Genomic DNA, 21,106 nt, shown 5'->3' with positions numbered 1-21,106 from the left:
TTTGCTGGGAACGCGTGTGGCCCCCGAACACGCTCCTGTGAGCGAAGATGAGTTGCCATAGGCTGCAGCTGCCGAGTGTGGAGAAGACAAGAGTCTGTGGCCGACATTGCTCCTTTCTGAAAGCTGTCAGTAGCTTCCGGTGGACATATCACCTTGGTTTTTAAAAAATTTTCAGTGTGGGTTTATATATATATATATATAATATAATATAATATAATATATATTTATATAATATATCAAAGCTTATGAGTATAGATTAAAAAAATATTCACCAGCTTTGTGACCTCTGCAGTGCAGGCCCCCTACATGTCTGGGTAGAACTCAGAGCCGTGGTCCACAGCCTGCAGCATGGGCTTCTGCTCCAGAGCAGACATCCTACTGAGGACCTCGGCTGACAGTGTGTAGCTGTTGCCAGACTTCTCCTCAAACCAGCTGTCCAGAGCTCGCTTGGCATCAAAGTTGGCGATGGGTGGTCCGTTCACAGCAATTGTCAACAGGTCACTGAGCTGCTCTAGGGTCAGGCGGGAGCGGTGGTTTTTGCGGACCCGCTGGAGGGCATTACGGCCTTTCTCGCAGCAGGCAGTGGAGGTGGGGAGGACTTTGAGGACCTGAATGATCTTGTTCAAGAGCGGAAACCTTTGCTTGTACTTGCAGATGTGACTGATGAGGTCTTTAAAGCCATTTCTGGTGTAGTAATCAGCCTTGAGATCTCTCCACTCCATGAGCAGGCTCCCCCGGGGGTCCACCCCTTCCCGGCACACATCCCGGGAGAAAGTAGGAATGGCTTCCAGGTGGTCGAAGATCTGAACCATGTCTTCCTTGCCGAAGCTCAGGAGCTCTTCGCTGTTCCTGGGCCAGGCGGCTAGGTCAAACACTTGGCAGGCCTTCACGAAGACCCGGCTTCGGGAATCGAACCTCTGCGCCAGAATGACCTGCGTCTTCTGGCAGATCTTCTCCCTGATGGACTGGAACTTAGCCTCGGCCACCCTGAGGTTCTTTACGGCGATGCCGTTGAAGCTCTCTCGGAAATTCTCCTCGAATTCCTGCAGGTACTCCCCCGGGGAGTCTGCAAGCCTGCTGATCTCCTGGATGGCCTCCTCGATCTTGTCGTCCACCTGGGACACCAGGAGATACTCTCCCTGGAAGATGTAGGCCAGGCGCGAGAGCACCGCAATCACATCCAGCAGGAAGTAAATGAGCTTGATGGACTGATAGTCCATGAGGAACTGCAGCAGGGCCAGGGCGATGGCTGAAGCGTCTGCCCGCTGTGTCTGGCTGCTGACATCCTTGAGGTGAGCCACCACTTCCAGGTAGTCCTTGATGAGGGCATTCAGGACATTCTGCTCGCCAATGATCCACCTCACGGCACGGATGTCCCCCAGAAATTCGGTCTCTTCGCACAGGGTGGAGGCTGTGGAGCGCAGCTCACCCATGAGGCGTGGTGAGTAGCGGTAGAAACTGAGTAGCTGCTTCAGGTTGTTTTCCAGCTCCTCCAGGCAGGGCAACTCCTTGCCACTGATGGCATCCAGGATCTCAAGGTGGGGCCGGTGCACCATGAAGGGCAGGCACAGCAGCCAGGGCAGTGTCTTGCGGATGGTCATGAACATGCTGGCACGCAAGCTGGCGGTGATGTTGGCCCCATCCACTCCCAGGCCGACAGTTGGCTTCTCGTCCTGTAAGCGGATGCCCAGAGCAGCAAAGGCTCGGTCAAGTGCCTGGAGATAGCTTTCTGTGCTGGAGAAGCCCAGCTCCTGCAGAGATAGGAATTCTGTGGCTGGGGGCCCGTCACTGCTGGTGTACTGCACGTAGACAGCCACTGTGTCTGCTAGAAGGTCATCGCTCTGCCCATCCAGGATGATGCTGAGGCAAGGTGACTGACGGATGCGCTCTACCAGGTCCTCCCTCAGGGCCCGGGCAATGTGGTGGATGAGAATCTGGCAGTCCCCCTCGTTCATGTACTGGTCTACCACCTTGAGCTCACACTTTCTCAGCAGTTCTGCTAGCGGTCGGAAGTCCAGGTAGGGCCTGCCCTCCAGTGCCAGGTGGTAGGCAGTGTTGAAGAGCAGAGTCATGTTGCGGCACATCTCCTCGGTCTTCTCCGGGTGCATGCGCAGCTTGTACAGCTGCAGACACTTCTTGTGCAGGTTGCTCTGGCTGTGCAGCTTGATGGTGTGGATCTTAAACTGCTTGGAGCCGATGATGAAGGCGGAAGTGCGTGAGGACTGCACCGTGTACTGGCGGCACACGTGGCACCACATCTCGTTGAGGGTCGGGGAGTAGCGTAGGAACCAGAATTTCTTCAGCCACTCCTGCTTGAAGCGCCGGATGCGGCGCCCAGTGGCGGAGGACATCTTGGAGGGTTCATCCGTGGCTGTCATCACATCATTGGAGACGGACTCATCTGCAGAATCCACTTCCTGGTCATCATCCTCCATGATAGCAGGGCCAGAGACCATGCTCTCTGAGGCTGGAAGATAAGAGGGGAAGGAGACAGTCACATGTGCTGTTGACAACACAGACTTAACAAGGAACTGCTGGAGAACAGGCCACCATGGGGATGGAGCGCCAGCCTGAAGTAGATAAAAGGATATTCCTGCTCTCCACACTGATGGTGGCTCCTCCCCATGATTGCCCATGGTGGCCGTTGGACACTACCCAGGCTCCAGGCTGCCTGCACCCAAGCTCAGTCTTGACTTGTGGGTGCTTCTGGGGTGGAATGTTCTAGAAGAGGCAGAATGTTTCATGTCACACACTCAGGTTATGCTGGAGGATCTGGCACTGGAATGCCCACCACTGATATGGTCAGGGTAAGGCAGAAGGCAGCCTGGATACTGAGGCAAATGTATTTTTATGTCTACCCAATCCCATGCTGAGAAGGAAAGCTGAGGGAAACAACCCGGCTTAGCTGCAGATCTACACGGAATCAATTCCCAGTTCTGCCTTGGTCTGACAACTTGAAGAGACCCAGGAAGCCATGGAAACAGGACAAAGTCGCACAGCAGTTGGCCTCAGGTCCTCTGGTTCCTCATCCTTCCAGAACTCCAGGTTGGGTTCCAAGTACCACGCAGGCTGGGCAGAGACTGTGCTCCTGGCCTGAATTCGGGGAGCCGTGAGAGCTCCCAGCAGACACCCCCTAGACACAGTTAAGGACTTGGGGAGAGAGAACCGGGCTGGGGGAGAAAACAGTGAGACCCCACCCCCAGAGAAAACAGCAGGTCAAGAACACAGCACACAGCCCTCCTGCAATGGGACGTCCTTTATTGACAAGGAGGATACAGGTTGGCACATGCGATGCCCCCCAGAGCTTCAAGCCAGCCTGCCTCTGGCACCTGAGGGAGTGGGTTCCCACCCCTGGAGATGGCTGCCTCTGAGCTGCACTCACTGGGTCTCCTGGCAGGCGGCTGAGACAGAGAGCTCTGGGCCACCCTCCACAGAGCGCACCACACGCTCTTCCCTCTAACAGCGACCTTATCCTCAGCAACTTACCTGCAGGATCTGAGAACTCAGGGAGCTCCAGTACCTGCGGAGGCAGAATGGGGGGCTCAGGCAGCTTCCCAGACTTAAGCATATCTAGCTCTGCCTGCAATTCCCGCACTTTCTTCTTCAGGCGAATGCAGTTAGGGCAAAAGGAGGTGGTGGGTAGCTCATGGGGGTCGGATGCCAGAGAGGCCTCAGCAGGGCTGTCAGCCTTGAATGATGTAGGTTCCTCCTCTTCGTCCTCCAAGGAGCCTAGTTCTTTGGCCACCCTTTGGGGGACCTTCCAGTCCCCTTCCCCCTGGGTCCGGCGGATATTCTGTATGCCTCGCGTCATGGCGGCTGCACTCCGACCATAGTCATCGTCCTGGTACTTGGGGACTTTCCGGATGACCAGAGAGGTGCTCAGGGCCAGCTGGCGGGCTTCCACATTAGCGGACTCCAGTGAGGCTTCTAGTACATCCTTGAAGATGAGGTCTATTTTCTTCTTCTTGGCCTGAGGGTGCATGTCCCCCTCATCAAAGCTGCGCTTGTAGGGACTTCTGCCCTGTTTCAACACAGGACCCCTTAGGTCTTCTGGATTATCCAGGGCTTGCTCAGCCTTCTCCCTCTGCAACCTCTTCTCTCCTAGGAAGGAAAACCAGGGTGTGAGGATGTGGGGAAAAGCCCCAAATGGAGAAACCAAACCCAGAATGGGCCTTCTGCTAGGGACTCGCCTTACACATCCTCCTGGTTCCGACCATCTGGGTCGGCTGAGACCCAGATGGAGAGTAGAGCAGATCATGGGAGCTAGAGTCCCAGGGCAATGCCTTCACAAAAAGGCGATTTTGAAGAACCCTCGTGTGGATAAATGCTGCACCTTGAGTTGGGATGGATCTGAAGGGGAGAATCAAATCAAGTTACCATGCTCTGGGGTCGGATGGGCTTGCCATACTATGATCTGAAGAGACATCATCCCTCCCCATCTGACTAAAGAAACAAACGTCAGAGCTGAGTAAATGTCCACTCACTAGGGAACGAAGTGCCCTCTAGACCTAGAAGCTGCAGGATGGTTGCTGTACCTCAGTAAAAGGCCTGGGGACAGCACGGGCCGCGCCTTACTCCATGCTCATGGTTCTGGAGAACTGGGAGAAACAGCCACCCTATACCTGCTATCCTCCTGAAGACAGGAAGTACACAAAGAAGGATGGTTCAAAGTTCTGTGGTTCTCAGTCATGACTAAGGTTGGAAATGCAAGAGAGATTCCTAAAATTGTCAAATGTCAGCCTCCCTCAAGGTAAGGAGAAGGCGGCCACAAGACCCAAAGCGTTCTCAAATATAGATGTCTCTTCTTCTATCATTTTTAATTACCTTGCAAGGTTAGTGAGCTCACCAATAATACGGTATTTTAGGTTCTTTAACACAGCCAGCAGACTACCACAGGCTGCTACAGAGTGCTGGTATGCCCAGGGGGAAACATGCTGAGAAAGCAGTCTTTCAGCTCTCAGAAAGTTTTGGCAGTAGCCTGCAGAGTTGGGCAATCTCAAAGGCTTCCCCAATCAGGGTCAGGGTCAGGGTCAGGGTCAGGGTCCTGGCTCTGTAACCTTGAGCAGAGGCTTGCTCTGAATGTACAGTGTCCAGGCTTCTGCTGGAAGGATTGATTTCATAGCTCCTGGGTGAAGGTCAGGAGGCTCTACACTTGGTTTTCCTCAGCTGCTTCCTCAGGCTCCCACAGAGAACAGCACAGCAAGGCTAAGCCACCCAGGTCTCTATTCTGTCCTCACAGGAGCTGCTTAGGTAACAACCTCACCCCAGGCTCCCAGCACTCAGTCAGCTTCCAGGAGCCCCAGTTTCCACGCCAGCAGAACCACAGAAAGCTTAGTGATGACAAGATGAAAACCCATTAAAAATGCAATGTGTGGGCTGGAGAGATGGCTCAGAGGTTGGGAGCACTGGCAGCTCTTCCAAAGGACCAGAGTTCAATTCCCAGCACCCACATGGCAGTCCACAACACTCTGAGACTCTAATTCCAGGGTACCCAGAAGACGCCCTCTTCTGGCCTCAGAGGGCACCAGGCACACATGTGATACACAGACAGGCATGGAGACAAAACATCCATACATATAAAATACATAAATAAAATAAAATTAAAAAATGTTAATGCAATGTGTCTGTGTCACAGAGCAGTAGACGTATTCACCAAGCTAAACCTCTGAAACTCAAGGGTGTCCTTTGAGCTTTCCTGGACTCATCAGACATCAGACAGCTGAGGATGCAGGGAAGTCAGGGTAACAACCAAGCAGACTCCCATTGTCTCTGTGTTCAAAGATAAAGCTCCATGTTTCCTAGGACGAGCAGGAAACGCTTCTAGACTCATGGCTTCCATGTAAAATCTCTGATCCAGAGATGACCTTTAACAAAAGTCACTATGAATTCTATTCCAAATCTTCCATGACATTCAGGGATAAAACCGAAGCCAAAAAAAAAAAAAAATATTCCCACATAAATCACGTAGATCACCTAAATGTATAGATGCCTATCCTTCCACAAATGAATAATTTACATTCTCTCCAGAAGCTCTAGGCTCCTCGTAACACTTCCATAACAACAGATGATCTGGTTAAACAGCCTCCAATTACGAAGATGCCCGCCCTTCTCTCTAAAAGCCAGGTACAGTGGTGTCTCAGTGATCCCAGTGCTTGGGCAGGGGGCTGACGGCAGAAGCCTCTGGAGTTCAAAGCCAGCCTTAGCTGCAAATAGAATTCAAGGCCAGCCTGGGATACACAAAGAGGATGGGGACTAGGGAGATAGCTCAGCTGGTAAAGTTTTGTTTTTCAAGTATGAGGACCTGAGTTCAATCCCCAGAATTCATGTTAAAAAAATAGCCAGGTACCCAATGGTCATCAGAGAGGCTTCACCCAGCAACTGATGGGCACAGATGCAGAAAAACACAGCCAAACATAGGTGAAGTTCAGGGATCCTGGGGAGTAGGGGGAGGAAGGATTGTAGGAACCAGAGAGGTCAAGGACACCATAGGAAAACCCACAGAATCAACTAACCTGGGCTCACAGGGCCTCACAGAGACTGGACTGACAACCAGGGAGCCTGCAGGGGACTGACCGAGGCCCTCTGCACATGGTTCTGTAGCTTGGTGTTCTTGTGGGACTCCTAACAAAGGGAGCAGGCGATGTCTCTGATTCTGCTCCCTACTTTTGGAACCCTTTCCTCCTACCAGATTCCCTTGTCCAGCCTTAATAGAAGAGAAGGTACCTAGTCTCACTGCAACTTGATATACCATGGCTGATTGATATCCACAGGAGGCCTGCCCTTTTCTGAAGAGAAAGGAGGAGGAGGAGGAGGTGGGGAGAGGAGGTGGGAGGAGACAAGGGAGGGAAACTGCTGTTGGGATGTACAAAGAAAGAAAGAAAGAAAGAAAAAAGAAAAAAAAGCCAGGTGTGGTGGCAGGCACTTATAATTCCAGTACTGAGAAGGCAGAGACAAATGGCTCCCTAGGGTTCACTAGCCAGCCAGCCTAGCCAATTTGGCAGGGTCCAAGTCAGTGAGAGTTGTCTCAAATGACTGCTCAGGAATGACACTTGAGGTTGACATGTGGTCTGCAAATGTACTCACATATGCATGCACCTGCATATGAACACACACACACACACACACACACACACACACACACACACACACACCCCTCTGTAATACCTTTAGTGACTGGGCAAAGGGGACTTTCCAGAGCAGGGCTGACAGGCCATTGAAGACACAAAGGAGCCAGACTCTGTACCTAAAATCTAGCATCCATCAATCAGCCACCAAGCCCCGTCACACTCAAGGACCACTTTCATCACAGCTCTGGCTGGACCCATGGTTGTTAGTGTCCTCCTGCACCAGATCAGCCTGGTCATGACAGACACCCTCCTCCTGTATCTTCCAAGGCTTGCTCTCTCTCAAGTCTGGGAGCCAGGCCTCTGGTGAGCCCCCACTCCCCCAAACTCACACCTTTCTCTAAACTGTCCCTGGGTCTCAGGATTTTCTGAGGATGACGCAGGTGCTTTGGAGAAGACACCAGAAGAAATGTTCCAGAAGAATCCAAGTTTTGCAGTCTGTGCTGCAGCTGAGACTTCTCTCAGTTTTCTTTGGTCTTTGGGGAGTGTGGTTCTTCTGGAAACCCCTTGGCTGTTTTCATTCACTTCAACTTTCATCCAACAACCAAGATTCACTGAATACTTCTGGAGTTACACAGGAAGAGGTCAAGATGAGCCACCTCTCATCACAGAAACATGCCTTCCTAATGAAACCAGCATGACCCAAGCTCAGCTCCAAAGGAGACAGGAGAGGAGTTTAGCCACAGGTCTCTTGCCTCTCCTGCAATTGCCAGATGCTTTTGACTAAGTCAGATGGCTTCTGGGCACCCAAAGGCCTGTTTGGTTTTGTCTTCCAAGTCAGCTTCTTTTCAATGAGGCACCTACTTTTGTCTCCTCCAATCATCTTCCAAACAAGGCTGGTTCCAGCCAAGAGGTTAGTTAGTTAAAAAGATGGTAGAGTGGTAGAGTACAGCTTGGGTCTGACTTTGGCTCTGTGGACCCATGGACTCTGGGCCTGTGGATGTATGGCTTCTGTGCAAAGAAGGTCCTCTTGAAAGAAGGACCTGGCTGCACCAGTGTACCCTGGCCAGGCTGAGGATGGCATCGGAGGTAAAGAGCCATAGGCAGGGAGTACTGAAGTTCCTGTCAAATGGTTCATTTCAATGGAGCCTGGATGGACACCCAACCTACCAGGGCCTCCTCGCCTGAGGCCATCTTCTCATGGCCTCCAGCCTTCTTCCGGTAGAAGTCATTCCTTCATGCTCTGTACCATTTGGATTGACAGAAACAAGTCCAGCAATACCATCCTGAGGCTGGCTTTGTCTGGTGGCCACTGGTGGTTAGAACTTAGACCTTCACTTCAGATGTCTCAAGTTGGAAACCTAGCTCTGGCCTCATTAGTCATGTGACCCTGGGTAAGCCACTGCATTTCTGTAATGCTCAGTGTTGTCATCTGTATGATGATAGGGCTGATGCCACAAGAATCACCAGCCTAGAATTTTACAACCAAGCACTTAATAATGGTCAAGGTAGAGATTGCATTAATGTTAGTATGTACATTGCTCCACGGATTCTCAGAGCATCCTGGTGGGTTAGTTCCCATTACCTGTATCACGTGGCAATGTGTAGGAAACCCAACTAGCACACAGGAAGTATCTATTGAGGTATTGAGTTGAAAGTATCTTTTCACCAGTCAGAGTTTGGGGAAGAAGACCAGTATTCGTTCAATGGTTTACTTGGCTGGGGTTTGTTGATCTTTACAGGATCGCCACTAGGGAAGACAATTCCCTGGGGGAGCCGTTGACTTACTGTGCTGAGGTCTGGCCTGCCTGCTGGATACTGCACCCCTCAGTGGTTTGCTTGAAAGATTCCCTGAGAAGCTTTCTGGGCTTTGATGGCTCAGAGTATGTGCAACCCTCCCTGGTGGGCATGGCCTCAGCCCTGTGGGCGTGGTCTTGGGCCTGTGGGCTTGACTTTAGCTTTATGGGTGTGTCCTTTCACAACAAGTACCAACCTAGCCCTATGGACTTAGCCTTGTGTGTGTGATCCTGAGGGACCGCTCCTTCCCTTGCCCACACTCACCCCGGGTCAGGTTGCGGTGGATGGTTTCCTGGGACATGCTATGCAGGCGCTTCATGTAGTCCTCGCTGTACCAGACCCGCAGCCACTCTCCAGGCCGGATGTCTCGGCATGCCCGAAAGTAGATGTGCTCGCTGTGCTGGAATGCCAGGAGGTTCTGCTCCCTCTCCTCCCGGGAAATGACCACGTACCTGGTGGGGAGGGGACAGGTGAGAACCATAGGCCACACCTGGCTGAGTGCCTCCAGTGCAGGGCACAAGTGGTTTAGGTATGTGGGCATGTAGGCAAAGCTGCTGTCCCACCTAGAGAGAGCTAACTAGAGCTGGTTCTACTTACATCCGTATTCTGCATTATGTCTAGCAAGTTCTCTGGACCTTAAGAATCTGTTTATATGAGACTGGAAATGGTACCTGTCCTGCCAACCTCATTGGTCACAGTCAACACCAGACTCAACAGCAGGTGGCCACCACCTTCTCTCTTCATTGACTTTTTAAAAAAAATGTATTTTGTTTCAATGTTTTGTGTGTAGGGGTGTTTGGTCTCCATGTATGTCTGTGTACCATATGTGTATATTGCGCCCATAGGCCAGAAGAGGGCATTAGATCCCCCGGAACTGTGAGCCACCACGTGGGTGCTGGGAATCAAGCCTGGGCTCTATGAAAGAGCAGCCAATGCTCTTAAGCACTGAGCTGTTGCTCCAGCTCCATTTTCATTGACTTTTAAACCTTAGGCCTCTGATGGCAGCTGGGGCAGGGGGAAGCTTTGGGCTGTTTTCGTATTCCACTAGGCTTATCAGAAATAACCCATGTTCTACCAGTGACTAGTTACAGCCCAATCAGGGTTAAAGAGCAGCGTCTTTACTGCTGGTCCAATGAGGACAACAGAAGATTGGCAACATCTACTTAATCCAAATAGTTTAAGCTGAGCAACTTACCCAAAGACCCAGCTAACTAATGGATGGCGCAGTTTTACAGCCTATACTTTCCTCCACTACAACTTGTGGCTTCCATGTGGGCATGGAGAGCACCAACTCAGCAATGCCCAAGACACCACTGAAGTTCCGTCCAATTCAGGACCCACACCCCTCACCCATCTTCCATCAAATGACACTTCCAATATCCTGGCATCCCCTTACCCATCTCCAAAACAGTGCTGCTGTGATGCAAAGTGAGACAGGTCAGAGCCAAAGCTGTTCACACTGTGTTTCAACAATGCTTCTAGTCAGCAAGAGCAGCTTGAGGTAAACACACCTATGTTTTCACCATGACCGTCATTCTGGGTGGGTCACCTCTGGAATGGTATGTACCTTCCATGTTTGCTCAATAAAGTTTGTGCTACTTATTGAAGTACTCACACAGATATCAGTCCCTTTGCAAGGTGACAATGGGAGCCAGCAGCTCCAAGAAGACCCCTCCATCATTAGGGCAGTGCCTGCAGTCCTCCTATCCACCCTGCTCTTATCTGGAACGGTCCTTAGAGTCATCTCGACCTAGCCTTAGAGGAGGCTGGCACCTTACCAACACACCCTCTGAAGCCCAGAAAACAATCCATTCTGGTGACAGAACCTATCATAGGCTGGAGAGGTGAAGACCAAATGAGAGAGCAAATACCGAGCTCCTAGACAATGTCAATGGTGCTAATAGCCCTGGGTCAGACATCTTGTCCAGGACCTTAGCCTTAGTACACCTGTGTTCACATAAGTATCTTATATGAGTGCCAGAGAGCTCCCCTGAGCTGTGAAAATCTCGTGGGGGATCTCTAAGTAGGTATAACATGTTAGCCAAGGCAGAAGACAGGCCTCTAAGACTGCAGCAATCACGCTCAGCCTCATCTCTCCACTCAAAAGACCAGCCTCAGCTCCACTCCAGAGATTTCTTTTGCATGGGCAAAATATCTCCAAGTTTCCAGTCTTGCAAGAGTCTGAAATTGGTGTCCCAAAACAACCAGCTTAATGGTCAGCAGGGCACAGCACGGAGATGGCTCCTAGCTTTTCTGTTCCCAATACATCGGGGAGGTAGAAATCCCATTGATGTGTTCTCTCCAGAACCAATGGGTTCACACAGCTCATTAAGAGTACCATCTCCCTTTCCCCTTTTGGTTTCTGGACAGCCATCAAATATTAAGTGCTAGAGAAAAAAAAAAAAAAAAGGTAAACGAGGAACAAGTCCCTATCAAGGTCTATTGAATCAAAACAGCAATGTCTGGAATGGATCTAAACATTTCAAACTATCTGCATCCATTTCCCTTGGTACCCTTCCACCTCCCCATCCCCCACCCCCTTACCCCCGCAGTGTGGTTTCTACCCAAACAACAGCCAGCATTTAGAAAGAGCACCCTCAGTCTTGGTACAGATCACAAAGTATTTTCAACATCAGATCAAAATGTGTTGAGCATCTTGCATTGGGTTGTTTTGAAACTTGGCTTTTGAAATGAGATACATATGGCAACCGTGGGTGAATCACAGCCACCTAGTCCCCTGACAAGACATATTGATGTGACAGAACCTTCAAAAGAAAGTTAACTGCATGCAGCTAAGATCCAGAGCCCATCACCCCTAATTAGATCTCTACACTTTAAAGTGGTAATGCTCAATGGCTTGGCCCATGCTCAGAATCCTGTTGTCCTCATTTTTATGAAGTTATTGTCCTGGGCACATGGCTGAGGACCCCAAGGTTTCTAGGAACCATCTCCTCCTTGTGGCCAAGCTCAGTTGGCTGCAAGAGGGTCTGAGTTCCCAGTCCCCCTTTGTTGGGAGAACAGAATGGGAAAGGCCTGGCCCAGGCTGTCCTGTAGAGACAGAGTTCACTGTTCTGTTCAGACTTAGGCACCCTAGAAGTAATTGAAAGGTGACAGGCAGTGGTGGTGAGGGCAGGGGTTCTGGACTGAATCTTTCCAGAAGATAACACATTGTTTTCAGTCCTGTCTCCTCACTGGCCTTGGGTACTTGACAGATAAGCACAGGAGACAATTGTCAGGCCTCACCCACTGGGTCTTATCAAGTATACCATATTTTCTAGCTGGTCAGGAAATGACTATGGGTTCCGACTCAAGAACTAAAATGGCCTGTGGGGGCGTCCACTTTGTTTAATAGGACTGACACAGGCCAGGCTAGGCCAAGACAGCTTTCCAGTAGAAAGGAAGTTGCCCAGAAAGACGGAGATGGGAGGACTGGCTGAGAAGAGCCTGGGCTCTGTGACGTCACTGGATTAGGTCTCTGGTACCCACCATCGTGGTGGTGACCCAGACTCTGTAAAATACTGTCCCTATATGCTATGGGCCTCCTTCAAGGCTTCCCTTTGGGAAGCTGGCACAGGCCCCCCATGTATTTCCTCATCCAATTGAATATGCTAGCCTCCTGGTCCCCACTGCCACCAAGACACCAAAGCAGAAATCATTTCCATCTCAGATTGACCCTTGACCCTTGGACTCTGAGTACTATGCCACTTTTGGTGTGCAGGAAAATGAAGTACAGCTGACCTAGGATGCTTAGCTGCCTTTGGCCTACAAGTCCTTGCCTTCCTTTGGAGTGCCAAGCGTGGGTCTGGGCATGCCCATGGGGAGCCTATGGAATCCAGGGAATCCAAGAGCCCTTTTCCCCATACACCTTCCTTAGCATCTAATCCCTGCTCTGGGGCCTTGTAGGTTTCCTTGGGATGTGAAGAAAGAGAATACACACCAAAAAATAAATAAATAAAAATAAAAAAATAAAATAAAATAAAAAAGATCCTGGAGCCTGGCTGTGTTCAAAGTGTGACATCCATTTTGCTTTATTGCCATCTTAACAAAAATATTTGAGAGGGCTGTCTTGGGTTCCAGCATGGGTAGGCAGGGCAATTCCAGGCATTGGGCTGTTACTGGACAAGACAACGTTCAGTTTGAGGAGGCAGGGAACCCCCCCCACCAAAGAACCACAAATTGGGGCGATGGAGCCCGGGGTCCAGGGACACGGCAGGTGCCATCCGTCCATTCGCCTCATGTAGGACAAAGTATGGTGTGCGTTTGTAAAGAGCTCTAGCGACAGTCTCAGCAGGCACTGGGTCCAGTAGGCTTCCAGCCCCGCTTAGTCTCTGAGGGGGAAGGGAGGGGATGCAAAAGGTCTGCTGGGATCAGCCTCAGGCCAAGGAGCGAGGATAAAGCTGCACCTAGATCAGAGCTAAGCTTTCAGCTTGGTCTCCCTCCCTAACTCTAAGAACCCAGCTCTCTGACCACACCCCCTAAACAAAACACAGAGCTAGAAGTGTGTATGCTAAGTGAGTACACAGCCCAAGCAAGCAGAGGCAAGGCATGCTGGGAGGTGGACTGGACAAAGCCTTCTTGGGTTTTGGCCTTATGAGGAGCCAGTGAGTGGACGGACAGTCCGCCTGCTGGCTCCCGAGGCCTGGGACCTAGATCTCCCCACCACTGGCTATGAGACTTGGGGCCATGGCAGGCTGGTACACTCATCTATCTCCATGCTGGTTCTGTTCCCTCTTCCAAGTGCAAAAGCTGAGGCAGAGGCAGAACTTAGGTAAGGAGCATCTATTAGCACTCTAGAATTGGCCTCTTGAAGGAAGCTGGCCAGGTCCACCGTCCTGGTCCCCACTACATGGCTGTGTTATTTTTGACCCCTGAGGTACATGACAATGATGGGAATGACCAGCAATCGATGATTATAAAGACTGACTTGGCTGCCTCCTCACTGTTCAGAAAGCTCCCTGAGATGGCCTGCTATGTACAGGCTTAGGGGAAAAAGCTTACAGTGTGCTAAGAATGCAAGATGGTCTCCTTCCCCTCATCAGCACGGCACACTCTCCTTCCTTCCACAAAAGGCAAGCACAGCAGCTGAGCAAGGCAGGGCAAGCACAGGGCCAAGGCCAGGCCCCACCCACCCTGCTGAGCTAGCCCCACCCACCCACAGGCGGAACCACTAGGAAAGAGCAGAATCAGGACCTGGGAGGTCAGCTCTGCTGCAGCCCTGAGTTGGAAGCAAGATTCTTTCAGATGCTGCCCCCTGCCCCAGCAAGGCCTGCTCCACGGGATACAGGATACAGGCCGTGAGGACAGCAACCCTCTAGGCCAAGCAAGCATCAAGCAGGTAGCTCCTCTTGTATCTTGAGCATCTTCCTGAGGTAAGGGGGTGAACCAGTACACCCGCTCCATTGCTCTGTTACAGCACAGGAAGCTGGACTGCACCAGGTGAGGAGATGACTGGGCCCCAGGGTCATCAGTCTTGTTTCTGGACCCCAAGAGACTCCCCCATGTCAAAGCCATAGCTCCTCCTTGTGCAAACTGGCCAGCCTAGAAATTGTGCTTTCTCTTCCGAGACCTGGTAGTCCGTGTAGGGGCTGGTTCTGGGGGATCTGGTGTAGGGTCCGGCAGGGGTCCCTGAGCCTGGGAAGTAGAGTCCGTGGGGGCTGCCCTTCCTGGCCCCCACTGAGATGCCTGAACTGCATCCCGGATCTCCATCAGCGTCTGACACATCTGACCAACGCGGCCGTTCAGCTCAGCCATAGCCTGACTCATGACATGCATGCTGTCGGCCATGTCCTGGTGCACAGTCACCAGCTCCTGGCAGAACTGCTGGAACATTTCAGTCTGGTGGGCATGGGCATGGAGGAGATGCCAGTCTAGGCCCATGGTGGGTGAGCTGGGATGAGGCTCTGGGGTCCTGCAGGCCTGGGCCTGGGGTGAGGGATGGGGCAGGATCTCTGGCTTAGGGCCCAACATCTGGGTCTGGTTTGTGGAAGAAGATGAACAGAGCAGCGTGGGCCTGGCCAGGTGGGCTTCCTCTTCTGGAGGATGTAGTGGGGGCATTCGAAGAGGCTGCCGTGAGGGTCCAGGAGCCTCCTCATCTTCATCATCTTAGGGCATGCAAGGAGAAAAGGACAGATGATTACAGCAAGGAAGATAAGGCAGCCCTGGTCATGGGCCCACCTCTAAACACTCTCTACTGTCCCCCCCACCCCAGCCTACAAGGGTACTGCCCACAGAGAAATGCCTCCTCCTAAGTCCCTGGGGTGTGTGGGCCAGGCACTGGGTGAAGGGTGAGCATGAGCTGGTTTCCTTCTTTCCACAGAGGCAGCTACATTTCAGGGAAGAAGTCTAGTCCAAGGACTTGGAGGCCCCGGCTGCAGTGGCTTATGACCTTGACTGTGTCTTTGCATTTCTGCAGTCCACTGCATTCAAAGGAACAATACTGACCACTCTGCTAAATTGATGGGGACCCTGGCTGGGCAGTTAGCTGGATTATGATATCCCAGAGCTTACAGTACATGCCCGAGCTGAAGGTATTACCCTGCCAGAAGTTCTAAGCCACTCTCTGTGAGCTCCAGCTTCCACCACAAGGGAGGCATTTTCAAAGTTGCCCAGGGCCACCTTGTGGAATCACAGCCTAAATATTACTGCAGGGTGATGCCAAATGGCTGTATTTTTTTTAAGATCTTAATTCTATTTTTTATGTATAGGTATTTTGTCTGCATGTATGTCTGTGCACTGTATACACATAGCACCCATAGAGGCCAGAAGATGGCATTGGATCCCCTGGAACTGGAGTTACAGATGGTTGTGAGCCATCATGTAGGTGCTGGGAATTGAACCAGGGTCCTCTGGAAGAATAGCCAATGCTCTTAACCACCGAGCCATCTAGCCCAGGATGCCAAATGGCTGTAGATGGGAGGGAAGGGCTGATGCAGGAATCAGCAGGATTATGTGGGGCAAGCTACCAACCCTGTTGTCCCCTAAGGTAGGATGCCAGGCCAGACACATCATGACCCACCCATGAGTGCTTGATTATGTAGGACTTGTGATACAGACGGCTAGTCCTCCTTGATAAGGGATACAGGGAAGGGCCCTAGACCCTCAACACAAGGGTCTCAAACTTTCAGGTGGCCATGGTATAGGTAGATTCCCATAGCAGAAATAAAAATTTTGACAGACTCATCTTGCTGTAAGGAAGAGCCTTCAAGCCTGTGGTGTGGAGCTAAAAGTCAGAGTTACTTCCTAAAAAGTTACTCCTCTAAGTGGCTTCCTCCTTCCTAAGGCTCCTGGGGTCTTATGGGGCTGGCACAGTGAAAGCCTAGGGCTTCCTGAGCATGCTCAGTAAGCAGATGCCAGAAAGGGTGGGAAGGAGCACCCTGAGCTGCCATTACCCCCTTTCCAAGCCTTCAGGCCACTAAGGCCCAGCCTGGCTGAAACTGGTGACTATTAGTAGATATGGGGCTCCTGCAGCCCAGGTTACCTCTGCTAACCTCATCATCTCTGATGTCTAGGACACGGAGAGGTGAGTAGGGCAGGATTCTGGAAACAAACTTTTCTGGATGCTGCTCTCCCCTCCCCCGAGGCTTCAGCAAACCCTGGCAGACCCAGGCTCAAGTCCGGTTCTGATGTCTCAGGGGCACCTCCGTTTTCTGGAAGATTGTTTTCCTCAGCTGGCTAACAAGGAAGTCTGCCTCATCATGAACACTCTTTTCTACTCCTGAGGCTGACTCTGTGAGTGGCCACCTGTCAGAGGCCCCAGCCAAACAGGAAATGAGCAGATCCCCTCGGCAAGGGGCCAGGGAGGAAGGCGGACTCTGAGAACCACCTTCCAGCTGGCTGGGTGCTGGCCCCCACAGCCTCCTTGGATTCTCCTGCCCTGCTCACAGGCCTCCAGTGAGGACAGCAGATGAGGATGGGTGTGATGTGTGAAGAGGTGGGAGGGAAGGGGTGGAGTTCTTCAGGGAGGGGTTCCAATGGCTCCCCCTTCTGGTGAACTAGAAAGGCTGGGAGGCAAGAAGGAGAGAGCAGGGAAGGGAGCCTGGCCAGTCTCAGGTGAGCACCAAGACGCAGGAACTGGAGAAAAGCAGATCAAACACAGAAGACTGGAGTGCAAAGGGCAAAGCAAAGTGACCGGGCAATCACGGAGAAAGGTCTTTCCCTGGCCCGGCCCCGCCACTTGGCTGCTGTGGCGCTGCCCCGCCCCCGGCCGGCTACGCTGGGGCTTCCCTGGCTTCTGCAGTTCCTGGAACGTGCCAAGCAGCGCCTTCCTGATGTGGGCCTTGTACATGCTGTTCCCAGCCTGCTCGCCCTCCCTCCCCTCCCCTCCCCTCCTCTGCGCCTCGCACCAGGCCTGGTTAACTCTTCATCACCCTTCAGACGTCTTCCTCAGCCAGGCTTGGCCTGATCTTCTTTGTAGCTTCAGCACCTCCTGTCATGTGCTTTGCAGACCCAGCACAGACTGAAGACACTGGGCCCCACTGGCTGCAGAACAGCAGCAGACCCCGTGTGGGCCCTGGGTACCACACAAGTCTAAGGCTGGAAAGCTGGGATGTCCTGGACTGGCTCAGCCCTTATCCTTCCTCTAAGTGTGAGCAACGATCTAAATGAAGCATGTCTAACCTTTTGGCACTGCAACACAGTGGGGTCACCTACAAAGTTCCTGCTCAAGATACAAATAAACAAGTAAATAAATAAATAAACGATAGCTTGTAATGTTTTAAACAAGCTTATAATTTGGGTTAGGCCACACTCATCGCTACGTGCCTGCAGCCCTCAGGCCAGAAAGAAGCTTTTTAGCCCCTGTAAGTGTCGTCTGTGTAGGTTTTAGATGCAGCCCTGTTCTTCCTGCTCCCAAGCCAGCTTCTAGCACAGAATGGATGCACAGGAAGTGGAGGAAGGACAGAAGTAGGATGGAGGCACTGGAAGAGTTGAGAGACAGGGAGGGCTGGGAGCTAGAAAGGAAGGGGTGCCGTGAGGAAGCAAGCGCCCCCGCGCCCCCCCCCCCCCCCCCCCCCCCGCAGGCTGTGGACAGGCAGCGATACTCACAGCTGGTAGAAGGGCTGTCGATACCATCCAGTGCTGCCCTGGGGAAGCTGTGCCCAGCCTGGGCAGTGAGTAGTGCTGACTCGATGGCCCTCTCGTGGGCAGTGAGCACGAGGGGATGGGTGTGGCCCCCGATCCCCGGACCCGACAGTGACTGCTGCATGAACGCCAGCTTGTCCTTGGTCCTGCGTTTCATGTCATCCCATCTGTGTTTAATGTCCTTGATGGAGCGGGGGACCTGGCTGACGGTGGTGACTTTCCGAGCTATGCCTTCCCAAATCTTGTCCCTGTCAGCATGGGACAGTCGCATGGTCTCTCTCCCAAAGAGAACCGCCTCGTGACGGGTCACCTCTGTGACCAGAATGTCCAGCTCCTCCTTGGAGAATTTAGGCTTCCTCTTACGCTCCGCCAGGGGCAGCACGTTCCTTGGGTTGAATATCCCACAAAGCATAATTGGGTAAATGACCATCAACAAGGGTGGTCGTCCTTCCTAATCACAGGCCCCATCTGGGAAGCCGCGGGGAGGGGGGGGGAGAGGGGGGACACTTGCAGCCACCTCGGCTCCACTACACCCTCCTCCTACAGTGATGCCTCTTCCTCCCTCCTCCTCAGAAGAAAGGCGGGAAGAAGAGGTAGAAGGAGCCCAGTAACTGCAGGGTGGGGCTACCCTACCTCTCATCTGCCCTGAGCACCAGGCAGTTCAAGTTCTTTTGACCTTGGCTGCCTCATTATCCCCATCCAGAGTGGGGATACCAACCACAGCAATTTCTGAGGGTTCCAGCTACATATGAGAGCCTTAACAACTTAAGGGGCTGGAGAAATGGCTCCGTGGTTAACATTGACAGCAGATTAGAGTTCGTATCCCAGCAACCACATCAGGAAGTTCACAAACGCCTGTCATTCAAGCTCCAATGGGTCTGTTGCCCCCTCTTGGCCTCTATGAGCATCTGCACACATGTGTGCATACACACACATATAAATATAAAAATTTTGAAAATAATAAAAAGTAGCCCTACTGTGGACTGCAGTGGTCTGTGGCATTAGCTGCTAGTGTCCATCATGTTGCAACCACAGGAAGCTTATTCTGTCACTTGTGCCTCATTTTCCTTTCCCAGCGTCCCTCATGTCCCTCTGTCCCTGTACATGTGCAGAGGAAAACAAGCTCTTCCCCCTCAAGGGTGCCACCAGCGGCTCCTCAGGGAGTGGCTGCTGTGGCATTTTGGTGAAGATGTGAGGCACCCACGAGCATCCACTGAGAGATATGTTACCCTTGGAAGGACACCAGGATAGCCTCAGAGGCTCTTCAACCTGACCTTGCAGCTGCTCTGGTTTGAGAACCCAATCTCTCTACATTGTGGTTCTATCCACCTTTCATTTTAGCTCTGAAAGTTCCACCCAGAAGGAGGAACCAGGGTGATCTGACAGAGGGAAACTCGGATCCCAACCCATACCTACAGATGCTTCCAAAACCACAACGGAGATCAGCAGTACTCAGTTCCTCTAGCCTTCTCTCTCTCCTCTCAGCCAATGGAGTGTACTCAGAAAAAGGAAAGTTGGGGGCTTTGGTACGCAGCTCAGGACAAGGCCTTGCATTCAGACAGACTTGCGACTATCCTTGGGTGAGGACCACAGGGGCCTCTGTAAAATGAGGGTGAACCCTGTAGGGCCTTAATTATGCCCCCGTGGGCACTTACAGAGTCTGTGTTAGGAGATGAGGAGATTACTGTGCAACACAGAACGTCCAATAACACGCTTACCTTTTACCCCAGTGCAAACCAGGAGTACCCATGCATGAAGCTCTGCTCATCTAGAATGTTTGGAAGCACTGCCAGAGGCACACATGTCTCAAGTGCCTCCCCCCGCCGCCCCCCAGGCACAAAATAGCCCTTGGCTGAGAATTACTACACGAAGAGCACCTGACACAGAGCTTGCATAGGTTAACACTCACAACATGAATACCTATCCCTTGCCTGGCCCACCACTAGTTTCATAAAGACATCTATCCATCAAATCACCCCCAAACCCCTTGTCTGTGAGAGTGTGTCTGTAAATTAACAAGCGCCACCAAAAGCAAAGCCACACACAAACACAACACTGGATCCTGGAACCTTTCCAAGCCAGGACATATCAGCTAAGACCACCAAGGAGCCGCTTGGGGTCAGGACAGGCTAGGGACATCAGGACAGAGTCATGCTAAGAAGGTGGGAGGAGCAGACTCCAGCCCACGGCACCCACCCACAGCCCCAAGAAGCCGTGCTCTCTTCGGTCCCTTGTGTGTTAGCAGAAAGAACCCTGGCTTGCAGATCAAGAACCCTGGTTTGTAGGTCCAGGGACACGGGGCCCCAGTCCTCATTTTGCCATGGATGACATGAACTTGAGCAAGACTTTGAACCCTGCTTTGGTCTCCGATCATCACTGGGGCATGACCACCAGCACAGAGCCATGCCACATCAGAGTCACTATAAAGAGCTTGCAAAATTGTGATGTCCCAGATCCATCCCCAATCAAATTACATCAGCAGCCCTGGCAGGCTAAACAATGGCTTGGTTGGTTGAGATGAGACAATGTCTTCTAAGGGGCTGTGGGAAAGCCCTTTCCCCAAACAAAAGCTCAGAAATGGGAGGCTATAAGGGACAAGTCAGCTTTCTAAGCCATAGTTCCTGGAACCCTGCAAGGGACAGTGCAAAACCCTGACACCAGGATGCATCAGACACGCTCTTTCAGCTGGCTTGGACCTGGCTGCGGTGAGCCACACAAAGACCCAGACAGGGTCTGGTCTGTGCTGTCCATTAACAGCATCTCTGCAAGGCTTGTGCCCACTTGCTCCAGGTGCCCTCAACAAAGTCCTGGCCCCTCTGAAGACTCATGTGTCCTTTCTACTCCATCTGGGCCCTCGCAGCACATGTCTGTTCTTCTCTGTCATTTATGCAGTAGCAAGTGTGAGCCTTGTAAGGTTGTAGAGGGCAGGACTGGGCAGGGCTGGGCTGGCCTACTCTCAAGTGTCCAGCCTGTATCTGAGCAGAAGCAGTGCTCATCATAATTGATACGAGACACTTTCGCACTGACCTGACCTTTGGGCCAAGGGAGAAGAAGGTGGCTAGGAGTGTCAAGCCCAATTTCCTGTGCCACTTTCAGGGAGAGCTGACCAGCTTGTATAAGAGGAGGCAATGTGTGGGTGCTGATTCTGCACCTGTTCAGTGGTAGTG

At 52.0% G+C, this 21,106-nt stretch overlaps 1 protein-coding gene across 5 annotated transcripts in view; it reads right to left on the bottom strand.

Annotated features, from left to right (window-relative positions):
• Positions 1-226: 226 nt before the first annotated feature.
• Positions 227-21,106, bottom strand: part of Prdm11 (PR/SET domain 11) — a 60,611-nt gene continuing 39,731 nt past the window's right edge. For 3 of the 5 annotated variants that reach the window (XM_036184691.1, XM_036184693.1, XM_036184692.1), the window contains exons 6-8: positions 9,126-9,313; positions 3,487-4,101; positions 227-2,467 (exon numbers count right to left, since the gene is read on the bottom strand). In XM_036184691.1, the coding sequence (XP_036040584.1) occupies positions 303-2,467; positions 3,487-4,101; positions 9,126-9,313 (2,968 nt within the window). In that variant the 3' untranslated portion in view covers positions 227-302. Of the gene's footprint in view, positions 2,468-3,486; positions 4,102-9,125; positions 9,314-14,051; positions 14,963-17,903; positions 18,326-21,106 lie in introns of those variants that run through there. The other 2 variants (XR_004944735.1, XM_036184694.1) reach the window with 2 other exon arrangements.

Source organism: Onychomys torridus, chromosome 4 (genome assembly GCF_903995425.1).
Source record: "Onychomys torridus chromosome 4, mOncTor1.1, whole genome shotgun sequence".
NCBI lineage: Eukaryota > Metazoa > Chordata > Mammalia > Rodentia > Cricetidae > Onychomys > Onychomys torridus.
Note: the sequence above shows the minus strand (reverse complement) of the source record. Positions and strands in the feature narration are given on the sequence as shown.